Genomic DNA, 23,981 nt, shown 5'->3' with positions numbered 1-23,981 from the left:
GCAGTATTATTAAATAACGTGTTCTATAGAGTAACAACTGCAGCAAAAAAGGAAAGTTATGTGATTCATCAAGATTGTCAAAATCTCTTTTAGACTTCAAGAAATTTATTCAAGATCTCTGCTTGTCCAGATTGCTACGGGGTAAATGGGATGGGATAATGCCACCATTCATATCGAATCTGTCTATTATTAATATTTGGAGAGCGCACCACCCTTTTTACTAACCACATTCCCTCTTTTGTTTTTAGTGTGTGAAGTTACCAAAACACCTATCCAATTTTCAATATTTTCTTTTTGCAGTTATCAAATGGAATGATTTTTGGACAAAACTTAAGGATATTCTCTTTTGTTTTGAGATTAAATTCTTTACACCGCCGGTATAACCATTTGTTTTCTCCAAATCAATTGTATTGTGCCATGTCGCCATATTTTATTGATTGGGACCATTGTTTTGCAACGTGGCGCAATGTAATTGATTTGGAGGAAATTAATTAGAAAAATGAGTATGTATGTCAATATATAGAGAAAAGCTTATTCACGGTTCAGCCGTGAACAAGTTCTTTACATCAGTAACCAATCGCGATGATTCAAAAGTGTTCTGGACGGTCTGAATTTTAATGAATTTTTTTCAAGAAAAAGTAACTTTTTGGATGATCGCGATTGACTCCGTAAACAATCGGCTCTGCCATTAAAAGATTTTCTCTCTCATATATATATATATATATATATATATATATGTGTATGTGTGTGTGTGTGTGTGTGTGATCTTGCAGTCGGGTTGAATATTAGCCTCCCACACACTCAGGGGTTGCCCCAGTGGTTCGAGCGGATACCCAGACTTTGGGAGTACTCCTCAATGTCTAGGGTTCAATTCCCCACCGAGTGAATATTATCCTGAAGTAAGTAGGAGGCTATAATTGGTGTGACCGCGCTAGTTCCTCGGAGGTTTGGATTGCACAGTCGGGTTCATATAGTGGCTTGACTGTATGGTTGTTCCTCCATTACCATATATATAGATTAGCCTCCCATTAGGGGTAGGGATGGCAATTCCGGCTGCCCCGACCCAACCCGCCCCGTTCTCCGACCCAAATGGGTAGAGGATTCGGGGATTATTTGGGGATCGGGTAGGGTTTGGGGATAATTTTTTAAAAAAAGTGGGGAACGGGTAGGGGGTGGATATGAGGTAGTACCCGCCCGATCCCCGCCCCACTAGCCTACTATATATAATACATAATTATATATATACATAAGTTAGGGACTTAGGGTTCTTGATCCCCGCCCCAGCCCCACTAGCCTACTATATATATAGATAAGTTAGGGTTTTCCCATTTCCCAGTCGCCACTCTAGATACTTACGTCTCCAATCCCCAGCCCCACTAGCCTACTCGTCTTGTTTGTTTGAAACTGTTTTTATTTCAATTTGGTTTGTAATACACTATGGCAGCAACTATGTGACTGTTTTAATTTGAATTTGGTTTATAATGGCACTACGGCAGCATATGTGACTGTTTTCATTTTGATTTGATTCGTAATGGCACTATGGCAGCAACTGTGGCTATTTTCCTTGGCATTTGGTTTGTAATGTTAGCGTAGATTGTTTTTCTTTTTCTTTTTTTTTTGAATTTAGTTTCTTGGTTCGTATTTTATGGCAGGTGACTTTTTTTTTAAAAATTTTGGGATTTTTGGATCTCCGATTCCCCATGGGGATCCCCGTTCTCCGTTTGGGGCGGGGATGGAGGGTAAAAATAAATCCCCACCGGGGATAGGGAGGAATTTGAGTTTGGGGATCGAGGACGGGGATAGTGGTATCCACCCCCGACCCTCCCCATTGCCATCCCTAATTAGGGGATTCCACGTCACACCTAAGTGGAATTATACTTGCATATCAAACCATTAGTTACTCATCCACAAAGAACTAGTGCATGGCTTGGTCATAGAAAGGGATTGAGAGACGGACCCAACTGCACGCATAGATTGGTGGGCCGGTGGCAATTTATAGAGTGATAGATGTGTGAGGGGCGGTAGGGATTAATTCGAGGTCAGTGCAAATCAGTTCGCACTACTACAAAATGATATAAAGATCACGGTACAAAAATTAAAAAGATCTCACTTTTTGTAAAAGCGTAGTAAAATGTTATAGACTATAGTTTTCATCTCAGTTATACGAAAAAACTGAGATGGAAAGATTTTTTAATCTCAGTAATCTAAAAAGTGAGATCGTAACTTGAAGAATAGATCTCATTCTCAAAAATCTGAGATTATATATGAAAGAATATATCTCGTTTCGAAAAAAACTGAGATGAAAAAATTTTTTAATCTCAGTAATTTAAAAGCGAGATTGTAACTTAAAGAATAGATCTCGTTTTTGAAAAACTGAGATTGTATATGAAAGAATATATCTCATTTAAGAAAAACTGAGATAAAAAAAATCTTTAATCTCAGTCATCTAAAAACTGAGATCGTAAGTTAAACGCATATGTTATATATTAAATATTTCAATTATATATTGAAAAGTGTGAGTGGTGTAGTTGGTTAAAGCTTCTATATAAAACTCAAGAGACTTGGGTTCAAAACCCAACAGGAGAAATAGAGTAGAATTTTTTCCCTTAGGAAAACACCACTTTTAATCTCAGTTTTTTCAAAAACTGAGATTATTTCTCTCTAAACAACCACAGTTTTATAATAAAACTGAGATGTTAAGCTATTAAAGGTCACGGTTTTATCAATTTAATCATAGTTTTTATGTTTTTAGTCACGGTTTAAATGAGTTTTAATCACGATTTTTATCCTATGGTTAAAAGATAAAGACTTTTAGTTACACCTTGATAGACCACGGTTTTGAATGCGAGATTAAAAGTGAAAAATCACACCAAATGACCGAGATCTTTATCTATTTTTGTAGTAGTGTCGAAACACTTTGTATTACTATTTACACCTGTTTTTCGCATTAAACTTTGGGCTAGCACTGGAGGGTCATTTAATTAGATATATTAATTAAATTGGGCCGATATTTATAAGTTTCTTGGGCTGAAATTAACGAGCCACATTAATTTTGTGATTGGGAGGAAGGCCCGATTAATTAAAATTCAAGTGAAGTGATATGCACCGAATAATTTTTCGTCGTAGTGATTTATTCGGATTTGCACATGTGAAAGTGGAAGCACTGGAAATTGGCTTGGGCATATCTAATTTGTCAAACCGCTTTCCTATGATCGATGTTGGGCCAGCATCCACATTTGTGAAAACAAATTCAATAGGTTTAGGTAGGCTCCTACCATCACTTCTCCCTCGTATAATTGACAAATTAGACATGCCCAAGCCAATTTCCTGTGCTTCCACATGTGCAAATCCGAATAAATCACTACGAAGGAAAATTTGTTTAGGAGCGTACCTAAACCTATTGAATTTGTTTTCACAAATGTGGATGCTGGCCCAACATCAATCATAGGAAAGCGGCTTGACTTTTCCTAATACATTAGGCAGTGGTGCAATTCACAATTTCTCATTAACTGCCCACTACTCGTGTAGACCATGGAGATGAAGAAAATGGGAAAATTGCTACAAGAACTAAAAGAGGTTTTTGTTGAGGGAAAGAACGTTTGAATCGGATTAATATTTCTCATTTGGATTCCCTTAGTTCAACACCTTATTCTAGCCCTTTCAAACAATAGATTAAGTGGTTTTGAAACCACATTTGAACAAGAAGGGTGATAAGTGATCACCTTGTCTAAGGCCCCTCTGTGGCTGGAATTCTTGGAAAGGGGAGCCATTGATCAGTACAAACATTGACAAAGAGGATATGTAAAATTCATATTTCGTGGTGTGTCTTATTTGGCAATTTCACGACAAAATACATATTCGCGTGTATCCCATAATATCGAGTTGTAATATATTTTTTATTTATTCCTAGAGTGTTTGTTTAGGAAGTGGAAGAAAATCAATATTATTTTGTATTTTAGAGCGCTAGACATTAGTTGATAGGTGCTGAAAAGCACCCATTTACTCCTTTTAATTTACGCATTGTTTATCCGTTTACCCTGTTACTTGATTCGTTTTAGTATTTTATGGTGTTTGCAGGCCTCAAAGATTGATGGGTGCGAAAATGTGCAAATTGGATTGAGTAATAAGAAGATTAAAAGAAGCTTGGGGTCATAGTGCAGATTGTCTAAAAGTTGCATAATTAATCTATTATTATCCAAAGTCCAAAGGAGCTTAATGTAATTTAGGACTTAAAAGTTAAAACCCTACAATATAAACTATAAAATATGATGCTACTGATCAGGCGGAAGAATTCGAGGACGACGTCAGGCGGAATTAATTCCTCGACGTAATCAGGCGTGACTTTTTGCACGAGGCTGCGGCAGTTATTGGACGTGATCTGGCTCTTGACCTGGGACGTGAGTTCGGCAGAGGACGGAACAGGAGACGATTTCACGTACGACGGATTCCATGGTAGAAGAAAAAGCTGTACACGTTCCCATGGCCAGCTAAACCTTTGTCTAGGGAGAAGATGAAACTTCGCGCCAAGTAACCTCTTTTTATGCATGGGTTTTGGTTTGTTTTTCGGATCGATTGTAAAACTCAGAATCCTTTTCGTTTCAATTGAATGAATTGATTTTAATTCGTTCTATCGATTGAGTATTTGTATTCTAGATTTCAAATACCTAGTTTTGCAATGGTTTTCATTGATTGTGGTTGGAGTTCTGAGATAGATTATGCTCGTAAGACGGATCGTGCCGTTAGGTAGCCGAACCGTGCTACTGAGAGACGGTCCGTGCTATGGGATAGTCTATGCCTTTTAATAACCCAATTATTTTCTTGACGATTATTGTTAGGATTTACAAGTCCTAACGATAATCCCTTTTGATTCGAATAAATAAACTTAACCTATGCATATTGTTGTTACGCGGTCGGGGTGGATTCGAAACCTTAGATATTTTCCTCCATCGTTTCTAAATCTTTTAATTAAATTGTTCTTTAGTTTAATTAGCTCTTTAAAACAAATCAACCAATCAATCTTTACTTTTCCGAATTAATCTAAAAATCAATCAAATTTGTCGTAACTTAGCCATTCAGTCCCCGTTGGAACGATACTCGGTCTTAACCACTATTCTACGGAGTAGAAGTTAATTCTTGGTTTTTATAAATTTATTTTTGACACGGAACGACGCGGTCAAATTTTGGCGCCGTTGCCGGGGACAGTTTGCACGGTTGCGTTAATTTAATTAGTTTTTAGTTTAGTTCATTGTTATTTATTTTTATTTTGTTTGTTAGTTTTGGTACTTTTAGCTACAGGTTACGAGGCGGCAAAACGAGCAAAGATCACTGTGGAGAAGCGGTGCCGTGATATAAAAGCGATTTCGTTGACCCACTGTGAGTTTGTTCTTCATTTTGGCAAATTAGTGTCTGTATCTGGAGTACCCCTTTTTTACACCTGAGGGGTATTGAACTTGCATGCTTGGTCGTCGGTCTTTAGAATCCGAACTCGTACCTCTTAATTTGGATTTAGATAGGAGACGTAGGGTTAACAAAAAGACCAACTTAGTCACAATGGCAGATGATGCTGATGGAGCACTTGTGGTACCTAACCCCCTCCCTCTCAACTCACACTTCGCCCCTACGGCTTACACTACACCATCATGTGTACGATTACCCACCATCACGGCTAATCAGTATGAGATTAAGCCCGGTACACTCCAAATGCTCCCTAAGTTTCAAGGGCAATCTCAAGAGGATCCATATCAACACATCACTGAATTTGAAGCCCTCAGTTCCACGCTTTTAATTCATAATTTTCCGATGGATGCATTGAGATTGATTTTGTTTCAATTCACTTTGATAGGGAATGCCAAACATTGGCTTAGTACTTTGCCAACTAATTCTATAACATCTTGGGCGCAAATGAGTGCGGCATTCCTTAAGAAATTCTTCCCCATAGGAAAAACACTCAGACTTCGGCAGGAGATTACCACTTTCCAACAAGTTGAGAATGAACAGTTCTATGAGGCTTGGGAGAGATATGGGGATCTCATTCGTAAGTGTCCGCACCATGACATACCTAAGTGGCAATTAGTACAGAGTTTTTATTCCGGGCTGCATCCGCAGCATCGTGTGATGGTTGATGCCTCATGTGGAGGCTCTGTGATGGTTAAGAATGAAGAGGATGCCTGGCAGTTGTTTGAAACTATGAGCGAAGGGTCCTTGCAAAATGTTTCTTTTGAGAGGAGAGGTAAGTCAGTCACTACTGGCTCTGATAAGCCACGAGGTATGTATGAGATCAAACCATCTCATGACCTCAATTCCAAAGTCGAACTACTGACTGAAAAGGTTGAAAAACTTCTTTGTATGGGACCGGCCACCTCACAGCCTCCACTTTCTCAGGAGGCATGTTCTTTATGTGCTAGTCCGGCCCATTTCATCACTGACTGTCCTGCAGCCCCACAATTCCCTATTTTTGTGGAGGAGCAGGTTAATGCTGCACAAGGGTATGCTAATGCACGAGGTTTCTCCCAACCAAGTAATGATCCGTATTCTAATACTTACAACGCGGGTTGGGCCAAACATCCTAATTTCTCATGGAGATCGCAAGAGCAGGGTAGTTCCTCTGCCCAGCAGCATAGGCCTTTTAATACTCCATTTAATCCAGCTGCCTATCGCTCACAAAACCACCAAGCACCCACCCAATCCACGCGGGATCCATCCTTCGAGGACAAGGTGCTGCAAGCGCTTGACCGTTTAACTGATACCCAACAGCAAGTGCGTTCTAATACCCAGTCCATTTCGCGGCTCGAGACCCAAGTGGGTCAAATAGCCAATGCACTTAACCGTAGGGAAGAAGGTAGGTTGCCCAGTCAGCCTGTCCAACCCCCTGGAGGACAGTTTGTAGTTCATGACCCGCCTCTTGCTGATGCTAAGGTAATCATGACTTTGCGCAATAAGAGAGAAGTCGAAACCCGACCAGAGAAAGCGAAATCGAAGGAGCATTTGGCTCCCTCCGACCCCAATGACTTTGGGGAGGAGAGTTCACAAAGTAAGGAGGGAACCCCTCCAGTCACACCTGCATCACCCACTTTTGTGTCAGCGGGCTCTAAGGTACCACCCTATGTGCCTAAAGCCCCGTTCCCATCATGTTTGAATGCACCATCTCCTTTTCCTAAGAGGGGAACATCTATGGAGGATACCCTTGAGGTATTCAAGCAAGTGAAAGTTAACATCCCACTCCTAGATGCCATCAAACAAGTCCCAACTTATGCCAAATTTCTAAAGGACCTCTGCACTCAAAAGAGGAAAAACCGAACCAATGTGTCCAAAAAGGTCCTTCTCACCGAGCAAGTGAGCTCTGTTTTTCAGTCGGACGCTCCCCTTAAGATGCAAGATCCTGGTACCCCGACTATTGATATAGTCATTGGAAAATATGCCATAGAGCGAGCACTTTTAGACTTAGGGGCTAGTGTCAACTTGATTCCGTACTCGGTGTACGAACAATTGGGGCTTGGGGAGTTGAAGCCCACGTCGGTTACTTTGCAATTAGCTGATAGATCCATTAAGGTGCCACGTGGAGTAGTTGAGGACGTTCTTGTCAAGGTTAATGATTTTTATTTTCCGGCTGATTTTATAGTCCTTGACACAGAACCGGTGCAAACCCTCAAAAAGCAGACTCCGATTATTCTTGGTCGTCCTTTCTTGGCGACCGCGAATGCTAATATTCATGTGAGGAGTGGAGAGATGGAGGTGACCTTTGGGAACATGACCCTTAAGCTTAATGTTTATAAGGCCGCAAAACACCCTCCCTTAGAGGAAGACTGCTTCGCAGTCGATGTCGTGGAGGACTTGGTGGAGGAGGCATTGCCTTATGTTTTGACCGATGACCCGTTGGCCGCTTGTTTGGCACACTTTGGGTATGGGGAGTATGATATCGATCAGTCCATTAAGGAGGTGAATCTGTTACTTAATAATTCACCTCCAAAGTGGACAGCGCAGTTTGAACCTCTTCCTGCACTTTCTGATGAGACCGCCCCTCCGTCTATTGAGGCTCCACCGAAACTTGAGTTGAAGCCTCTTCCGGCTAATCTCAAGTACGTATTTCTAGGTACCAATGACACCCTTCCAGTTATTATTGCGTCTGACCTTTCTGTCACACAGGAGGGTCAACTGGTTAAGAAGCTTAAGCAGTATAAGAGTGCAATAGGGTGGTCCGTGGCGGACTTGAAGGGTATTGATCCCTCCGTGTGCATGCATCGCATCAATTGCGAAGAGAATGCTAAACCATCTCGTGAGATGCAACGGAGGTTGAACCCGAATATGAAGGAGGTGGTAATGAAGGAGGTTGTGAAACTTTTGGATGCGGGTATCATATACCCCATCGCGGATAGTAAGTGGGTGAGTCCCACTCAAGTGGTGCCCAAGAAGTCGGGCATAACTGTGGTCGAGAACGAGAGAGGTGAGCTTGTCCCGACACGAGTCACCACAGGGTGGCGTGTTTGTATTGACTACCGTAAGCTCAATTCCATGACTAGGAAAGATCACTTCCCATTGCCTTTCATTGACCAAATCTTAGAGCGGTTAGCGGGCAAAAGCTATTATTGTTTTCTGGATGGCTATTCCGGATACAATCAAGTGCCCGTCGACCCTGCAGACCAAGAGAAAACTACCTTTACTTGTCCTTTTGGCACTTTCGCTTACCGGCGTATGCCATTTGGTTTGTGCAATGCACCTGCTACTTTTCAACGGTGCATGATGTCTATTTTCTCTGACATGGTGGAGGAGTTTCTCGAGGTCTTTATGGATGACTTTTCGGTCTTTGGGACCTCGTTTGATGATTGTCTCCGTAACTTGAGCAGGGTGCTTGAGCGATGCATTGAGAAAAATTTAGTGCTAAGTTGGGAAAAGAGCCATTTTATGGTTCAAGAGGGGATAGTGTTGGGACATGTGGTGTCTACGAGGGGGATTGAGGTGGATAAAGCTAAAGTTGACTTAATTTCGCGACTCCCTCCCCCATCTTCTGTTAAGCAGATTAGATCCTTTTTAGGGCATGCGGGCTTTTACCGCCGCTTTATTCGTGATTTTAGCAAGATTGCTAAACCCTTGTGCGATCTCCTCGCCAAGGATGTGCCATTTGTGTTTGACGAGGCCTGCATGAAGGCCTTTGTCAAGTTGAGAGATGCCTTGTCCTCTGCACCTATTATGCAGTCACCCGATTGGAAATTACCTTTCGAAATCATGTGTGATGCGTCCGACTATGCAGTTGGCGCTGTCCTTGGCCAACGAGTTGACAAAGTTTCCCATGCAATTTACTATGCGAGTAAAACCCTCTCCGATGCTCAATTGAATTACACTACTACGGAGAAGGAGTTACTTGCTGTTGTTTTTGCATTAGACAAGTTTAGGTCGTACCTCCTCGGGTCTAAGGTTGTTGTGTATTCTGATCATGCTGCATTGCGTCACTTGCTTTCTAAGAAAGATGCGAAACCTAGGCTCATTAGATGGATTCTATTGCTACAAGAGTTTGATTTTGAAATTCGGGACAAGAAAGGTTCCGAAAATTCTGTGGCCGACCACTTGTCGAGGATCCTTGTTGACTCCTCATGTGACACTGTGCCTCTCCATGACTCATTCCCCGATGAGCAATTGTTTGAGGTGTCGCAAGTTCGGCCTCCGTGGTATGCTTTTATTGTTAATTACCTAGCCACTGGTGAGATTCCTTCGCATTGGTCCCGTCTAGATAAGGACCGATTCTTTTCTCAGGTTGGGCATTATTTATGGGAGGATCCGATACTTTTTAAGTATTGCGCGGATCAAGTGATTCGGCGCTGTGTCCCCGAGTGTGAGTATCATAGTATTTTGACATTTTGTCATACTCTTGAATGTGGGGGACATTTTAGTGGGAAGAAAACGGCGACAAAAGTGTTGCAGAGTGGCTTCTATTGGCCAACTCTTTTTAAAGATGCCCACGAGTTTTGTAGGACGTGTCTTCGGTGCCAACGTGCCGGAAACATATCCCGCCGAGACATGATGCCATTGAACTCCATTCTAGTGGTAGAGTTATTTGATGTGTGGGGCATAGACTTCATGGGACCGTTCCCTAATTCTTTTGGGAATGAGTATATTCTTGTGGCGGTAGATTATGTGTCTAAGTGGGTGGAAGCGGTGGCTACGAAAACGAATGATCATAAAGTTGTGCTTGAATTCCTTAAGAGCAATGTTTTTAGTCGGTTTGGCTGTCCGAGAGCGATCATAAGTGATGAGGGAACCCATTTTGTTAATAAGTATTTTGCGGCTCTAGTGCGTAAGTATTCTATCACACACAAGGTGGCGACACCTTACCATCCGCAAACTAGTGGCCAAGTTGAGGTTTCAAATAGGGAGATAAAGAAAATTCTTGATAGAACGGTTAGGACTGATCGCAAAGACTGGTCAACACGACTAGACGATGCGTTGTGGGCTTACCGAACTGCATATAAAACTCCTATTGGCATGTCTCCTTACCGGTTGGTTTTTGGTAAGGCATGCCACCTACCTGTAGAGTTGGAGCATAAGGCGTTGTGGGCCATTAAAAAGTTTAATTTTGATATGATTGTTGCTGGGTCTCATCGTCGTCTCCAATTGAGTGAGCTAGAGGAATTGCGTAATGATGCTTATGAGAGTGCACGCATTTACAAGGATAGGACTAAGGCTTTTCATGATAAACATATTGTCCAAAAATCCTTTGAAAGAAATCAAAAAGTGTGGCTTTTTAATTCTCGTTTGCGTCTCTTTCCGGGTAAGTTGAGATCAAGATGGGATGGGCCCTTCATAATTCAAAAAGTTTTTCCCCATGGGGCTGTTGAAATTAAAGATCCACAGGATGGTAAAGTTTCTAAGGTTAACGGTCAACGTTTAAAACCATATGTGGAAGGTATTTATAATGAGGAGGTGATTGAGGAAGTCGACTTAGTTGATCCGGTTTATCCAGATAATTGAGTTTTAAATGAAGTCTGGGAGACTTTAAATCCATAGAGGGTGAGATACCTCTAGTTTTTGCCGTGCTCGAACGGCTTCCAACGGTCTGGTATAGCCACCTTGTCAAAGCTATGTATGTAGTACTTAGGAGGTTGGGTCTGGCGGCAGGCGCGTAGTTAGCAGCGAGAAATCTGTCTGAACCATCCGACTTTAGTGTCCAGCTTGGCGGAGATTGCTTCATAAGCCGAGTGGTGGGTAAGGAATCTGGTAGCCCCAGAGGGAGTGACAGCCTATTAGATGATGGCACCACTTCTCAAGATATCGTTGAATCCTACGCATATTGCTCTTCCAACAAGTAGGGAACCACAGTCTTTGACAAGGGAGAAAAGTAGTACCCGTGTCTTTCGCGTGAAGAAAGTGGTGGATTTTAATTGTTTATGTTTTTTATGCAATCTCTGGAGTCTTCTTTTCCTTTTGTTTTGTCAGTTAGTTTTGTAATTTATTTTTGTATCTTGTTTTGGTGGAGACTAACGCATTGCAGGTTATTTCATTCAAGTTGGGGGGGCCTCTCGGCCACCATATCTTTTCTGCTCTGCTTATTTCTCCACTCAAGGTGATATCCTTCCTCTTTCTTTCCATTGCCTTATTTCTTTTAGTGCCTTTGCAATCACTGAGGGCAGTGACTAGTTTAAGTTGGGGGGTGGGGCATACTTTGGATGACAAAAAAAATTGAGAAAATTGAAAATTAAAAAATGGGAGCCTTTCTGCATGAGATTGTTGTTTGTTGTGCTCGCTTGTTGATTACTTGAGTATAAGCACTCTGCTACCATTTCGATATCTCTTTGGCAGAGTAGTTTCAATTTGCTAGACTGCTGGCACTTTTGTTTTAGCATTTTTGCACATTGCACGTCGGGCCTTAATTGTTTTTGAGCTGTGATTTGACTGTTCTTAAAGGCTATGATTAGTGGAGACTTATACCCTTGTGAGCTTTTGAGCCTTATCTTTTATTGGAGTGGTGTCGAATAAACTCTTTGTTTGTCATGAAAAGAAACACATTTGTTGTCAATCTCATCATCTTTGGTCGCCAAGTGTTGGAACTTGAAAGCATAACAATATCTCTTTGTTTTGGTTTGTCACATGGATGTTACACCCCTGCGAGAGGATTATAGGCACTTTCTTGATATTTGGGCTAGTTCGTTCCTTTGTGTTTACATTTATCCCTTGCGAGCCACATTGAGCCTTATAGATTTAGCCTTTTCTTGGTTAGCTCCATCTACCATATTGTGTTTGGAGAAAGGCAAAAATATAAAGGTATAATTTTTGGATAGATTGTGAAATTTTGTACTTGAATAGGTGGTGCCCCTAAAAAAAAAAGAATACACAACAACACAAAAGAAAGAAAAGAAGAAAGGGGCACCGGTATGTTTGAAAAGGAGGAATCGTGTTTTATGATTGAAAAATATTGGAAGGTTAGAAGGAGAGATAAGGTGGAGTTGAAAAGTGAAAAAATTGGGCGCACATTATTAAATTAGCCCTAAGTTGTTTGCCTATTCTCGGACACGTGATGTTTTACCGTAACCTTGAAATATTTTTCCTCACCCCACATTATAACCGAAATTAAAGTCCTGTTTGATCTTTAGGGGTGTTGGGTTGAGGTTTGATTGGTGGAGAGTTCCAATGCTTGGCATTTTGTTCATGAGATTGCGTGTCCACTATATAAAGCGTTCTTTTCGTGTCATAGTGTGCGGAGTTCTTTGCTTTCCATTAACGTATCCTCCAAATCGCACACTTGAGAGTTCATAATGCAACTTGTTTCGAGTGATTTTATTTGTGAGTGCATGACACGGTGAGAATTGAAGTCGAGGCTCGGTCCAGAGAGAGTGGTTGGTTATTGTTCATATGTAATTGAGGCCCGTATTCACACACGCCAAGTTTAAGTGCCACAGTTTATTTCTTGAATTGTTAGCACTCGGAACTATGTTTGCCTTGCTATATCTTTGTGGTAGCTTTGTGTCCTCTGCTTGATATGTCGATGAGTTGCATGACAGGTTGCGATTTTTGTGTTGAAAGGTTCCTTATGTTTGTGGGTGTTCACTGCTGATAACCCTCGCACTTTTACGAGACTAAACTCGTCCTACCGGAGCACCCGGGGGTTCAAATGTCCTATCTTTCATTGCTTTCATTAATTGTTTAGTTCTTTTCTTTGCTTGGGACTAGCAAAGTGTAAGTTGAGGGGTGTGATAGGTGCTGAAAAGCACCCATTTACTCCTTTTAATTTACGCATTGTTTATCCGTTTACCCTGTTACTTGATTCGTTTTAGTATTTTATGGTGTTTGCAGGCCTCAAAGATTGATGGGTGCGAAAATGTGCAAATTGGATTGAGTAATAAGAAGATTAAAAGAAGCTTGGGGTCATAGTGCAGATTGTCTAAAAGTTGCATAATTAATCTATTATTATCCAAAGTCCAAAGGAGCTTAATGTAATTTAGGACTTAAAAGTTAAAACCCTACAATATAAACTATAAAATATGATGCTACTGATCAGGCGGAAGAATTCGAGGACGACGTCAGGCGGAATTAATTCCTCGACGTAATCAGGCGTGACTTTTTGCACGAGGCTGCGGCAGTTATTGGACGTGATCTGGCTCTTGACCTGGGACGTGAGTTCGGCAGAGGACGGAACAGGAGACGATTTCACGTACGACGGATTCCATGGTAGAAGAAAAAGCTGTACACGTTCCCATGGCCAGCTAAATCTTTGTCTAGGGAGAAGATGAAACTTCGCGCCAAGTAACCTCTTTTTATGCATGGGTTTTGGTTTGTTTTTCGGATCGATTGTAAAACTCAGAATCCTTTTCGTTTCAATTGAATGAATTGATTTTAATTCGTTCTATCGATTGAGTATTTGTATTCTAGATTTCAAATACCTAGTTTTGCAATGGTTTTCATTGATTGTGGTTGGAGTTCTGAGATAGATTATGCTCGTAAGACGGATCGTGCCGTTAGGTAGCCGAACCGTGCTACTGAGAGACGGTCCGTGCTATGGGATAGTCTATGCCTTTTAATAACCCAATTATTTTCTTGACGATTATTGTTAGGATTTGCAAGTCCTAACGATAATCCCTTTTGATTCGAATAAATAAACTTAACCTATGCATATTGTTGTTACGCGGTCGGGGTGGATTCGAAACCTTAGATATTTTCCTCCATCGTTTCTAAATCTTTTAATTAAATTGTTCTTTAGTTTAATTAGCTCTTTAAAACAAATCAACCAATCAATCTTTACTTTTCCGAATTAATCTAAAAATCAATCAAATTTGTCGTAACTTAGCCATTCAGTCCCCGTTGGAACGATACTCGGTCTTAACCACTATTCTACGGAGTAGAAGTTAATTCTTGGTTTTTATAAATTTATTTTTGACGCGGAACGACGCGGTCATTAGTCAAGTTATTACTGGGCCGATTCGTGAAAGTATTGGGAAAAAGAATTTCGTGCTCGTGGAAAGGATTTGCTTTGGTGCTCATGGGAAGGATTTGCTGCACATAGAAATGATCTGCTACACATGGAATTGATATATCGGCAAATCATTTGCTGGGGTGAGAAAAGGAAAAAGAATTTTTTAAATTAATTTAAGGTTTGATCGGCAAGTTGGTCTTTGAAGCCATGGCATTAACCAGAGGCATGAAAGGTTTATTTCCATACAAGGACATGTGTCTCCTTAGGCTATAAAATGAGTGGTGCTTTCATTAATTCCTAATAAAAAATGGATAACAGAACAAGAAAGAAACAGGGTGGCCTCTTTTATGCTTGGGTGGGGAAGCCGTGAGCTATAAGAATATGCGTTGAAAAGGATTTTGTTGTTTTTTGTATCTTGGAGTACAAAATGGGATCTCTCGATCATTGATTCACAATGATAACTCCAAGAAGTTTTCACTTTATCAAATCAACTTAGTTTGATTCGCTTTCGGTGGATTTCCAGAAGAGTATTGGAAGGTTTGAGGATTCAAGGCGACGGCAGTCAATCATTGGGTACGGTGTACGTACGTGTGACTCGGCAGGTGATACTTAGAACGTTGTGAGGATTTACTTCGTTTGGATTGGATAGGTACATCTGTAACTGCACAATGATAATAGTGATTTGATTCCTTCCCGTGGTTTTTACGCGTATTTGGAGTTTTTCACGTATATCCTGGCATTATCTATTTATTGCTGCCTTTCATGCGACTGATTTATTTATTGGTTGGTGGATAGATTTATTAAAGAGATCAAACATAGCAAATATTTATATACCTAGGCGAGCTAGGATTTTTCAGGATATACATTCCAGAATTCAAGCACACCACATACTCCGAAAGCCCATCTTCCTCAGCGTGTCCAGAAGAAATTAAGCCTCAATTAAGCAGTCATAAGCTTTCTGGGAATCAATTTTTAGGATTAAGCCCCCTTTCTTTTTTTTGGTAAGTATTAAGCCCCGTTTCTCGCGTGTTTCTAAAGGTGAATTATGGCATTGGAAGCCAAAGCGCTATCTATATCTGTTTGCCTCCGATGAAGGCAGCTTGTGCATCCCCAATGATGTGATGCAGATCAAACCTAATAGCTAAAACGTTGGAGAGGATTTTGCGCACACATCCTACCATACTTATAGGTCTAAACTCATTAAAAGCACCATCAACCTTGGGAATTAATAACAGAAAAGTTGAGTTGATAACTCTATCAAGTCTCCCATTGCTGCGGAATTCCAGAAAAAACCCAGCAACATATCCTTCTACGTAAACTTCCATGCCTTATTAGCGAAAGGAAAACTGAATCCATCTGGGCCAGGTGCTTTGAAATTATTACAATCTCGAATGGCATTAGTGATCTCCTTCTCTTGATCAAAAGGCTGTCGAAGCATTGCTGAAATCTCAGGTGACAGAAAAACACCTCGAAAAGTAGGCCTCTGCAAGCTTGATCTTCCTGAAAGATGCTGTTGAAAAACTTCACTGCTTCACTCTCTATTTCCCCTCGATCCCTTCTACAATTCTTCCCTCAACTCTGATTTTTTTTTTTTTTCATTTTTGAAACGTTCCCTCAACTCTGATTGAACCCAGTAGGTTTTTCTTGAACCTCTTGTTTTTGTCCCCAATTCTTAACCAGTCCAGCCCACCCTTGATTTTTGTCTCCAAAGGCACTCGGCCAAACTTGAAGTGAAGTAACCCAGAAATCATTCCAAACTGCAGTTCCGTTAGCCTTCTTATCTTGCACTCAACTTCTTTTCCTAATTCATGATACTTAATATAAACTCGAGCGGTAGTATCGGACAAATTAATAACACAGCGCGTTTGACAAGGTTGAACACACAAAAACAAGCAATCTTCCACGGTTTCTTTTTTTTTTTCAATCGATCGGCCCATTATTTCCTGTTATTGCTGCTGCCTGGAAACAAAAAAAATAGAAGTAGCAACATATCTACATGCACCAAAAAAGAACATTTTTACACACATGCAATTTATTTCATTCACCGTCAACTTAACTACCTCAAAACATTTTTATTTATACCCTTCTTCAAGATTCTTGCCGAATAGCCGAAGCCACGGTTCTAGCCCAGCACTTGATAAGTTTCTTCATATCACCGGCCGCAGACACTCTCGGCAGTGTTATATTCGTGAATCCCAATTCGGATCTGTTCTCGATCCACGCCTCCGATAGATAAGGCCTCATCACACCTCTCTCCTCTTCTTCCCCTTCTTCTTCTTCAATTAATTCATGATCACAATTTTGGACAGTTCCATTTCTTTCCTCGTCATGATCCACATCCCACGACCCGAATCGTTTTAATCCAGGCACCACACTCAGCATTCTTGGACTTAAGCTCTCTTTCTTGAATTCGAAGCCCAAGTCAATGAACCCTTTTACTTCTTCAAGCTCCAGCTCTTCCAAGGTTTTGCAACTCATGGTTTTTTGGAGCCTCCTTACTGATCCTGTGTACGATCTGAGCCGTTTTTTTCTGTGGGATCGGTTCGATGGTGACGATGATGAGTGGGCCCGCGATTTGGTTGTGATGATTGTATTCAATCTTGTGGGTTGTTTGGGATTTTGTTCGGCTTCCTTGTTTTCAACAATTTCTTGCTGATTGCTGCAGTCATCCTTGGTAACAAGAAGAAATTAAACGATCAGTTGTAGAATGTGTAAAGGGGTTAATGACATTAAGGTTTTGTTTGGAACATAAAGAAAGGAAAAAAACAAAGAAAAGTTCGACAAATTTTGCTTTGAACGTTTAAAACCTCCCCCCACGCATACACACACTTGTTTGGTTTGATAATTGATTGTTCGTGCCAACTTGCACGCATTTTGACTAATTCTAATACTTTGAATTTAAAGATTGGAAAAATCTCTTGCGGCTCCAAGGTTTAAAATATTTGACGTTTGTGAGATTCGATCTTACCATCTCTTTCGGTGGCAAACCCTTTAGTAAATTGTGCATACCGATACTCTGGACTATCAATGAAGGAAGTATGGTAATGCATGTGCACATAAATTGAATTGAGTCTTTAGGCCTGCCCTCTCTGATGCCATTCGGCTTTGATTTTGGGGCATGGTTCCGCAGTAAAACATGTATAAGAGGGCCACTGTTTCAGTGGTATTTTGAGAGCAGCCACTTTTTGTATATTGCCAAAGGTTAAATTTGTCTTCAATCATCTCCGCCGATACCTCCAATGATTGGGGACTACATGAATTCTGTTGTTATTATATTTGGCTACTTGCCGTATAGAACACATAATGGTTTTCTAATTAATTACCCTTTCTATATAATCATTCCAAATTATGTACTGTCATTATTTTTTCCATAGGGCTTTTAATGTTTTAAATTTCTCTATTAATGTGATGTTTGTATATGAAAATTATGGTTACTTGTTGATTCATTTGAGCATATTCTGTTAATGTAATTTGGTTCTAACTTCCAAGTTGTTTGTGTACCATGTGATTTCTGTTTCTAATTTTTGTCACAAGTGCAGCAATCTTAAATCCTTCAATTTTTTGGTGCTGGATGAGTATATCCCACCTGGTACCCGCTCGGCATATTCGGATCGTCCAAAAGTTCAAAACACTTTTGGACGGCTCGGATTGAAACCCTCTCTCTCATCTCACCCCAACATTTTCTCTCTCTTTTTTCTCTCTCCAAATCTAAGCCGTCCAAAAACGCAATGGACGGCTCGGATGCGCCGAACGGGCACCGCGTGGTACCCACCCGGCACTGCAAAATTTCAGGTGTGCTAAATGTAAGTTAACAGAGAGAGAGAGAGAGAGAGAGAGAGAGAGATAAAAGAGTGCAGTGGTTATAGATATTCTTGTCACCTCTGAAGGAGTAGTGAAAGAAGATGCGGCCGACGAGACTTCTTCCCCTGGGAGAGACAGTTGAGAGGTGTTTGATGACGAATAGCTCAGCGTATCTGAAGTGGGTACTGGCGTCTGCAGGGTTTTGTGGATAACTGGTAAACTGGGTACAGAAAGCACAACAACTTGGTGAAACCACAAGCAGTCCATGGCTTCTAGGAGACTCATGGTGCACTTGTCTGCCATGGATAAGATAGAGAGAGAGAGAGAGAGGGAGAGGGAATTAAAAAGATTTTGCACAGCTAGCTAACAAAATGGGTGGGATGTGGTTTTGGTTGAAAGAAAGAGAATAAATGGAAGCAATGAATGATTGGTAATTAGGGGGCCCTTCGACAGCAGCAGCATGTGGTCTTGAGTCAATGGAGCATCTTCTTCAGGTCCATAATCCATATCCTTCACTTTCTTAAATGACTAGACTAGATATATATCATAGATTGGTTTTGCCATGAGAAAAACTTTATTACGGCTGTTTCCGTAAATAGTTGTTTACGGAGGTGCATCGCGGCCATTCATTTCGATTTTGGATGGTTCGGATTTTAATGCTCTTCCTGGAAAAATTTCATTAAAATCTGAATCGTTCAATGTTGAAACGGATGGCTGAGATCGTTCAGCTCTACAAGAGTCGTGAATAAGCCAATCTCTTCCATATATATTGAACATTAAGACAAATTTTGTGATGCGTGGAGTGTTGGTCTGATGCTATTTGTAACCATGCGACTGAACTCCACAGAAGCATACTATGGGCCAGTTCGTGACCGATAGTTAGAGCCACAAAATAACCAAAACAGAAATGATTCGTGCACAGCAGCTGTGCACAGCGACTTTTTTCTTCCGCCTCGGGTCGCGCAAAGATGATCGGAGCCGTTCATTTTGTTCAAAATATGTCCTTTAAGGTCTCTGTAAAAAATGAGCTTCGTTCGATATCGTTAGAGACGTTAACAAAACACCCAAAATCACTTCAAAATTTAGCCTAAATTCTGAAGTGATTTTGGGTGTTTTGTAATGCCTCTAACGATATCAAAAGAAGCTCATTTTTTACAAAGACCTTAAACGACATATTTTGAACAAAATGACCGGCTCTGATCATCTTTGTGGGACCCGAGGCTAAAGAAAAAGGCCGCAGCTTGCTGTGCACGTAGCACAGCTCTAACCAAAACCCATTTTCTTGTCTGTGCTTTTGTTGTGGTTGGCCAAACATTTTCGCCACGGCGTAAAAAGATAGCCAACCAAAACAGAGGGTTAGTTTAGCGGATAAGACGTTTTTATCAGCCATGGTTGGAGTTCAAGTCTCACTAATATGACTTATAAACTTTGTGGGTACGACGTTCCTTACAACACATGTGGTCGAAGTTTAAGTCCCATTGTGTTTGGTACCCATTTTAGTTTAGTTTTTCAATCATTACTCTATTTATTTTTTCAATCATTATCCTATTTTTTCAATTATTACTTTCTCATCTCTCTCCAATCATTACTCATCTCTTCAATCATTACCCTATTTCTCTCTCTATCCATTACCAAAACTAAACTAAACTAAACTAAACTACCAACCAAATAAAGCCAATTCTCTAGCTATATCTTGACCGAAAAAAAAATTCTCTAGCTATATAGTATATCAAGTGTCAAAAAAGGCCACATTTCGGTATTACTATTATTTTCTGCTGTAACATGAGCCTTCTCCCCAATGAACTCCATATCATTGTTTGGGAGATATTGATGTACAAATAAGCGCTCTGTAAGAAAATAGAATTATAGTTTTTTTTTTTATCGACAAAAGTAAAATTATATTAAGAGAAAAACAGATTCCAATCAAAAGTTGAAAAATACAACCATATGAGAACAAAGTCCAAATACATCTCAAGGGACTAAGCTCATAAATACCTGTAGACCTACGATGCCCAAATCAAACAATACATGCACAAAAAGACTAACCCAAACAAGTGGGCTAATCCCAGTCCAAGAAAATCCCAAACCTAACCTTAGTCATCTATACAAATTCAAATTTACGCCGCCCACTTGCCGCCGCCACCACAAACAGACAGACCACCAACAACACCAGACAGCCACCACCCCACCACCACCGGATGAAGTGAGCTGTAGAATTACGTATTATTCATGACTAGCCAAACAAGTAACCCATTTTTTTCCGATGCACGCCCATACAATTCCTCATATTTTCAATTTTTTGTGGTACGGTTATTACTTGGAGTACTTTTTTTGGTTGATGAAGGGCTCTTGTTTGTCAGTTCTGCTGTGTCAGTTCTAAAGTGGCTTTATTTAAGTTTCTTACGTGACTTGACAAACAAAAGGGCATTTGGTCTAGTGGTATGATTCTCGCTTAGGGTGCGAGAGGTCCCGAGTTCAATTCTCGGAATGCCCCCCCCCCCCCCAAACACAAGCTTTTCTTATTTGTTGTGCTGGGGCATTTGTTTTTTCACTCTACATAGGGTCCTTCTTGGGCTTCAACTCAAGTGATTTGGAGTGATTTGTACCCGCCCAAGAGTAGGCCTAGTTTTCACTCAATGAGGCCCATTTATCTGTCTTAAAAGCTCTTTTTTTTTAATATCATTTAACCCGTCTCCGTTGGCAAACATGCGCGATCTATGTCATTGCAACACCTTCCAAGTAACGTATGAACGCCTTTTATAAAATCAAGGCATATCCCACGCAAGCCTTTGGCATCACAACGGCAAGTATTTTCAATGGAGACCTGAGCGTCAAGCTACCTCCGGACAAGAAGGTATCCTCCTCCAGGCACAGTGTGTTGCACAACAAGGTGAGTTTTTGTACGTTTGGTGCTCTGGCTTCTTGCCTTCTTTCGTAGACGCCATCATCAATAACTATACACACAATACTGCTAATAATTGTTGATGTATACTGTACTACTTTGAGGCTGATAATTGTTGATTTACATTTGCTTTATTGTTTTCAATTGGTTTGTATGCAATTTTTGTATGGCTTCATAGTGATTTTTAGGCGGCGTTACAGTGGCCGAGTTAGGCAATGCTGAGAAAGAATAGAAACCTCTATTTGGGGTAGGGTTGTAAATAAACCGAGCAGCTTGCGAGCTCGGTTGTTCGAGAGAAGCTCGGTTCGTTAGGGGATGCTTGGCTTTGAAGAAGCTTGTTTAGTAAATGACTAAACTCGATTCGTTAAAGCTTGAGCCAAGCTCGAGCTCAAATTTTTGGTTCGTTTAGCAAACGAGCCGACCTCGATAAAGCACGACACAACTCGGCTCGTTTGCAACCCTAATATTTCGGGTGAGATTTTACAGTGAAAGAACATTGTTCTACTACACCTAAATAAACAATAATTTAGACCCAAGAATTCCTCTATGGTTTGGTTTCTTTCGTCCATCGTCTCTATGGGCTGGTTGGCCTCTACATTGGGTATTTCAATTTAGGGAAAATGACGGCCAATGACGTGTTTTGATAATTAATATCGGTCAATGACATTTTCAGGATTAACAAATGTTCTCCCCATGTCCTTAGCGGGTATTAGTAATCATCAAAACACGTCATGGACCGTTACTGAACAAATTTTGCCCGCTGCCCAATCCCAAGCATAGGGCCTTGTTTAACTAAAAGAGGCCAATTTATAAGTTTTTTTTTTTTTTCACGGTCCCAATTTATAATTTGAAAGTTCATAAATTAGTTTTTTCTTTCTCTTAAAAATTGACTTGGTACAAAGTGCAAAAACTATAAGTTAGTATTATAAATGGACCACAATATGAGAGAAGATTTTTCGGAACTATATTTGACCCTTTTATGTGGTGCACGCCCTATAAATAGACCACTTCAAAAAATTTTGCCCCCACAAATCTAAGATACATTCGGTTCAAAACGAAAATCTAAGATGGATTTAGTCGTGTATTGTCGGTATACTTTGTTCATTTTCTCTGTCTTTGTTTAATAAATCGTATACACTCCGATTGGTTTTTCAAAAAAAAAAGGAAAAAAAAAAAGAGGGTTGTACGGACTATAGGTAATAGTAATAGGATCCAAAAGAAGTATAACACTCGTATCCCCCTTTCATTACAGGTTTGATGAGCTAACCTACAGGCTACAAACATCATTCAACAAACATACAAGAATTCCAAATCTTATAAATACAAAAACAGAGAGAACCCAAAAAGAAGAAGAAGAAGGGAACTAATCAATCGCATTGACTAGCAAATTAAAGTTTGCGATCACAGTACTGGGTTTGGTGACTAAAAAATATCTGCGGTGCTACGCCCATTGTCAACATCTCACCGCCTGTCTTGGAAATCAATTGTCCGAATCGTCTCTAGAAGAGTTTTTTTTAAGCATCACAGTATTGGAAGAGGTTTTTTATTTTTTTAAACTCTTCCCTGAAAAATTTATTTAAAAATTCGAATCGTCTAAAACACTTTTGGACGGTGAAATTGAGAGCGGTGAGGGGAGCAGCGAACGTAGACATTTGAAAAAAAAGATAATGCATGTAGTAGACGTAGGAGTGAGGGCAGGAGTTGATCAAGTGGCTTTAATCAAACGATGAGAAGTCTTCACACCCCAACGAGACTAGACTAGCTAGGAAACCCGCGTCAAAGGTTTTCATGCCCATGCCCTACGTTTTGTTTTCCCTTTAGACCTTCTCATGCCATTACCCAAATTTTAGACTCAGATTTGAATCTGAGTAAAAATTACCCGAAAATCCTTTACCCAAACCCATAACAGAGTTGAATAATAACCTTTCTGAGAGAGCTTTTCATGTGTTTTTTTTTTTTAAAAAAAGAGAGCTCAATTCGATATCGGTAGAATTCGTAAAAAAAGCCCCCCCTTTTTTTTTTTATCGGCTTTCGTAAAAAAGCCCTTATCGATATAAAATTGAGTTTTTTTTTTTTGGAGAAATCTTTAAGAACACATTTTAAGACAATAAGTGGGGTTCATACTATTGTTATGGGACTCGAAATGGGCCCCTTAAAAAATCAATAAACCGTTAGTATGAAATTGAGTGATTCAACCGAATTCTGAAAAAGTCTTTCCCGATATCGGATTGAGCTAATTTTGTGCAAGAACACATAAAAGAAATTTCCAAAAAAATGAGTGGCTTGAATTATTTTTGTTGACCCGAAATAGGCCCTTACAAAATCTGAAATTGAGTGTTTCTCTCCAAGAGTTCTGAAAATATTGTACTGACATCGGATTGAGCTAATTCGCAAGAACTCATAAAAAAATATCTTAAGAATAATGAGTGATTTGAATTATATTCGTAGGACCCAAAAAATTAAATAAATCATTAATCTAAAACGGAAAGAGGGCTGCCAAACAGGGTATCGGTTGGTAGCTGGTTCTTTTGTTCCGAACCCACATCGTTTCTTTGGCCATCACAAGGGTCAGATCGAGAGAGAGAAATAAGTATGTGGATGATATATAGAAATGTAAATTTCAAGAAAGGGACATGTTTTTCTCTTTTCTTTTGATCGATCTGCCTCTTAATTTTACAAGCCGGAACCAACAAATTGGGTTACTTGACCTCACTCAAGTAACGATGTAATCATGGCGAGTTAAACAAAATCTCAATTCCAGGAAGAAGATTGACCAAGCGTGCAAGGAGATAAAGGTGCTTGAATCGGAGGGCCGTGAGCTCCATCATGATAGGCTCACGAATTTAGAGAACCAGATGGCGAATGAATGGGCGAAAGAGGAAT

At 40.3% G+C, this 23,981-nt stretch overlaps 1 protein-coding gene, 1 long non-coding RNA gene and 3 other non-coding genes across 5 annotated transcripts; 2 read left to right on the top strand and 3 right to left on the bottom strand.

Moving 5' to 3' along the window:
• Positions 1-2,057: 2,057 nt before the first annotated feature.
• On the bottom strand, positions 2,058-2,910 carry LOC131326742 (uncharacterized). The gene is made up of 2 exons (XR_009200105.1): positions 2,671-2,910; positions 2,058-2,628 (listed from the first exon to the last, which is right to left on the bottom strand). It is a non-coding gene; the product is annotated as an uncharacterized LOC131326742 (long non-coding RNA).
• Positions 2,911-5,949: 3,039 nt separating this feature from the next.
• On the bottom strand, positions 5,950-6,056 carry LOC131328096 (small nucleolar RNA R71). Its single transcript, XR_009200378.1, has one exon. It is a non-coding gene; the product is annotated as a small nucleolar RNA R71 (small nucleolar RNA).
• A 10,245-nt stretch (positions 6,057-16,301) lies between these two features.
• Positions 16,302-18,574, bottom strand: LOC131326914 (uncharacterized). The gene is made up of 2 exons (XM_058359826.1): positions 18,275-18,574; positions 16,302-17,065 (listed from the first exon to the last, which is right to left on the bottom strand). The coding sequence occupies exons 1-2, from the start codon at positions 18,497-18,499 to the stop codon at positions 16,484-16,486; spliced, it is 807 nt and encodes a 268-aa protein (XP_058215809.1). The 5' UTR covers positions 18,500-18,574; the 3' UTR covers positions 16,302-16,483.
• LOC131328138 (small nucleolar RNA snoR100) lies at positions 17,421-17,532 on the top strand. The gene has a single exon (XR_009200417.1). It is a non-coding gene; the product is annotated as a small nucleolar RNA snoR100 (small nucleolar RNA).
• A 2,044-nt stretch (positions 18,575-20,618) lies between the features above and the next one.
• TRNAP-AGG (transfer RNA proline (anticodon AGG)) lies at positions 20,619-20,690 on the top strand. The gene has a single exon. It is a non-coding gene; the product is annotated as a tRNA-Pro (tRNA).
• Positions 20,691-23,981: the final 3,291 nt, after the last annotated feature.

The sequence above is a fragment of the Rhododendron vialii genome, chromosome 5a, assembly GCF_030253575.1.
Source record: "Rhododendron vialii isolate Sample 1 chromosome 5a, ASM3025357v1".
Taxonomy (NCBI): Eukaryota; Viridiplantae; Streptophyta; class Magnoliopsida; order Ericales; family Ericaceae; genus Rhododendron; species Rhododendron vialii.
This window is presented reverse-complemented; position numbering and strand designations above follow the sequence as displayed.

Coding starts and splice junctions, on each gene's coding strand:
- LOC131326914 (XM_058359826.1), bottom strand. CDS start 18,499: ATGGCAGACAAGTGCACCATGAGTCTCCTAGAAGCCATGGACTGCTTG. Junction 17,066..18,274: donor CTTTCACTACTCCTTCAGAG/GTGACAAGAATA, acceptor CTTGTTACCAAG/GATGACTGCAGCAATCAGCA.